We start from the raw sequence: 4,085 nt of genomic DNA on the forward strand, positions 1-4,085 counted from the left end.
AGGGCAAAAAGGGCATGTGCTCTGCACAGGTTGAGCCCTACCTGTGCACGTGCCTGGTTAAAATCTATAAACATATTTACTGACAGATAACTCAAGACTTACTGATATACAAATTATAATTAAGCTTTACTTGGCATATTAATTGTGCATATTACTTGTGCACAATGCACATTTCTCAATATTAAGTCTAAAATGTGTTTTAATGTCACTTTTGATGAGGATTGTATAATCTTTGAATTATATCAGACTTTCAAATGCAAAATATTTAAAGTGAACCTGAAGTATACTTGCAATAGTTCTACTTTAGCTCAATAAAATATACAAAGTATATAGGCCTATTTAATTGTGTGTCAGCATTACTTCCGCAGAATTAAAGTGCATTAAGTACAAAATTAGTTGTTCCAATTTAGTAGAGTATACCAGTTTAGTAAATTAAAAATACAATTGCAGGACATTTATTAAGTATATGTCTATTTATTAAGTCATTGTATTTCAAATTCATTTAAGTATTTTTATTTTTCACTAGGGAAGTGTTTATACTTTTGCATTATATATATAAATGAAAATATATATAATGAAATATTGCTGATTGTGTTCCACCGAGAGTGTGGATTATTCCATCATATTAAACTAGAGTGGAACACTTGATAGAGCATCCAAAGACCTTCAATGCGTTTAAAAACAAGGGAACATTTTCTGCCCGACTGCCTTCTGTTTCTCCACCCTCGCTATGACATCAACCCACAATGCACCGCGCTGTTTGCAGTTTACTCCCCGTCTCCGTGGCGACAGCGACGAGCGCGGCCCCTTATGCAAACCAAACCGGAAGAGGACGTCATCGTTGGCCAATCTCAGCGCTCTAAAGTGACATAATGGAATTTTTAGGAATAGAAAACTTGCAAATGCGTACCGACGCCCACAGATAACACCTCTCTCGCGCGGGAGAAGAAAGGATATCATAAAACAACATCATACATCGATTAAAAAAAATAAAAACATTAGCAGCTCAGCGCTCTGTAGGGTGTAGAATGGGAACAAGCCTCTACCCAGACGAGGAATATCACGCATCATGATGAAGAAAGACATGAGTTTGAACCTAAACGACCAGAACAGCTCCAGCCTGAAGCCCGATCTGAGGGATGCTGAAGGGATCCTCAGTTCCCCCGAGCTGGGGCTCCTGAAGCTGGCTTCTCCGGAGCTGGAGAGGCTCATCATCCAGGCCAACGGAATGGTGACCACCTCGCCAAACTCCCAGTTCGCCTACCCTAAGACGGTGAGCGACGAGCAGGAGTTCGCGGAGGGATTCGTCAAAGCCCTGGAGGACCTTCACAAGCAGAACCAGCTGAGCGGAGGCGCGTGCGTCCCTCCGATGCTGAACAGACTCGCGAGCGGCACGGATCTGCCCGTGTACACGAACTTGAGCACGTACGGGAGCACCACGGTGAACTATTCCACGGACACCATTCCGTTCCCTCCTCCGCCGCCCGCGCAGCCGTCTCTGAAGGACGAGCCGCAGACCGTGCCGGACATGCAGAGCTTCGGCGACAGTCCTCCGCTGTCCCCCATCAACATGGACACACAGGAGCGCATCAAGGCCGAGCGGAAGAAGCTGCGCAACCGCATCGCCGCCTCCAAATGCCGCAAGCGGAAACTGGAGCGGATATCCCGGCTGGAAGACAAAGTGAAGAACCTGAAGAGCCAGAACACGGAGCTCGCGTCCACCGCGAGCGTGCTGAGAGAACAAGTGGCGCAGTTAAAACAGAGAGTGATGAACCACGTTAACAACGGGTGCCAGCTACTGCCTAACCAAGTGCAAGCTTATTAGAAAACAGACTTTATCTACCAGTGTTTGGGTGGTTGACGAACATGCTCTGGTTTTGTTCAATTTCACATTTCCACAGCAGTGCACGACGTCAAGTGAGCCAAATATTAAGGAACTACTTTGATTAGCAAATCCACATCCGCGAGGAAATATAGTCCTTGACTTGGCAGAACGTTGCTAGCGATCGTGCGCTGTTATTACGGGGTCAATCTTTAACATAGGAACTATATCTGTTATTTGTGGTTTAATATGATATTATATGTTTTGATTGGACAAGCAGCGTTCCTAAGATTTTTCTAAAACGTATTATGTATTAGTCCGCCTGTACGTGTGACAGCTGTCAGTCTGCGCGTTCGACTCTGTTTTAGTTTCGTTTGGAACTATTTTCGTTGCTTTTATTAAAAAAAAATGATATTTTTTTATTAAACGATCTTTAAGTACCATCAACATTGCTGTGCGGTGAAACCTTCGATTGGTAGCAAGTAGCCTAATCAATCATCATTCAGGACCTAAATTATAGGCCTATCTGGGTAATGTCATATTTTTAAGAAGCCTTCCTAAAGTTCACTGTTTGTATCAGTCCGCTGTGCGTAACACAATTGTGTTTTGGTTTCTTTTGGAACTATTCTCGTTATTTTAATACTTTCATTAAATTATGATATTAATTGCAACCATTCCGATAGAACATACAGTCCTTGACTTGACTAAATGTTGCTATGCAACAAAACTAATTCTTTTTAAAAATCACAAGCTAAAATGTGTTTTACGTCACAGCCGTTTCTTGTATTTAAGCACTACTGGAACGCTGCACTGATCAATCATCCTCCATTTTATATATATATATATATATATATAAAATGCCCTATACAACAGTAAGTTCTACACTAGTTTAATTGCGCAAGCAGTATTTCTAAACACTGTATCACTAATTTGTTGACAGCTTCTTCTGGAACTATTTTCTGTGGTAGAGCAACAGCAATATCAAATATTTCAAGTGCATCAAAACCCACAGTGTTGGTGCTGAAGTGAATTCATTTCAGCTGTCTGTGTGCTGAAACCTTATTCTGAGCTCCACATGTCCAGTCAACCACCCATTCACTGATGCATGAAGGCCACAGACTGAACTGATCTCTTCCTTACAGTGGCCATTCGTTCTGGTTGGACTGTTGAAATGGACACTACAGGTGCTGATGTATTATATGTTTACAATATTTTGTAGCAAATGGACTCTGTGCTACATGGTTTGATCTCATGAGAGAAGCAGCTGTATTTTTGCATGCTCCGGACAAGCTCCAAATGAGTGCAACCAAACACAACAAAGATGTCATGCATGTTATGCTTTATGTCCAAGGCCTTATTAATCAACGACTGTATCGATTTTATATTCAACTATTCACACAATGTCTTATTTTATGCTCTTTTGGATTTACGTGTGTGGTGTTGTAAATGGAAGGGTTTCGCCTGTCACACGTCCTGTACTGCCTTGTGTGTACATTAATGTCATTAAATCTGTTCAATTCACTTGTTAAATTATATATTTGTGGCTATTTTATAACCCCTTTGTTCCTCCATACATACATAGAACTTGAACATTTGTGAATGAGCAGTGAATGGGTGCCGTCAGAATGAGAGTCCAAACAGCTGATAAAAACATCACAACATCTGGAGAAGACAAAAGTGTGTTTGTAAGAAATAAAATCCATCATTATGACATTTTTTAACTTCAAACTGTTGCTTCTGGCTAAAATACAAGGAAACAAACTCCTCTACATCTTGTAGATGTAAATCTTCATCAAATTGTCATTTTTGAGTGAACTACTCCTTTAAAGTGGTCCTATTATGCTATTTTCGCTTTTAGAATTTTAGTCAGTGTGTATTGTGTATGTTTGGGCATAAAAAAGATCTACAAAGTTACAAATCTCAAAGTCCGCTCCAAACAGAGAGATATTTTTTTTTTAAAAGTTGTGATCAACTTTTTTTAAAATTGTTTTTGATTCAACAAAACAACATCCATTCAAACAAACAAAACAGGGAAGGGGGAGCAACAGGCACATCAATATTTTTACATTATGAAAAAAAAAACTTTTTATCCATAAGAATATCATTAAAATTACTATTTCAGAAGAAAGCCGACTGTCTTCATTTTCATTGATCTTGCATGTCTGATAAAGCAGTGTTTGTGAGCGGAGAGCTTTGTGTACCTCAATGCTACAACTCCAACAGCGCCTCCTGCTGACAGAGAGTTGATTTGCATATATTTGAC

At 40.2% G+C, this 4,085-nt stretch overlaps 1 protein-coding gene across 1 annotated transcript; it reads left to right on the forward strand.

Annotated features, from left to right (window-relative positions):
• Window positions 1-854: 854 nt before the first annotated feature.
• Window positions 855-3,352, forward strand: LOC132095981 (transcription factor JunD-like). The gene has a single exon (XM_059501088.1). It carries the CDS (start codon window positions 1,070-1,072, stop codon window positions 1,823-1,825), a length of 756 nt encoding a protein of 251 aa, XP_059357071.1. The 5' UTR covers window positions 855-1,069; the 3' UTR covers window positions 1,826-3,352.
• Window positions 3,353-4,085: the final 733 nt, after the last annotated feature.

This window comes from Carassius carassius, chromosome 20 (genome assembly GCF_963082965.1).
Source record: "Carassius carassius chromosome 20, fCarCar2.1, whole genome shotgun sequence".
NCBI classification, from domain to species: Eukaryota; Metazoa; Chordata; class Actinopteri; order Cypriniformes; family Cyprinidae; genus Carassius; species Carassius carassius.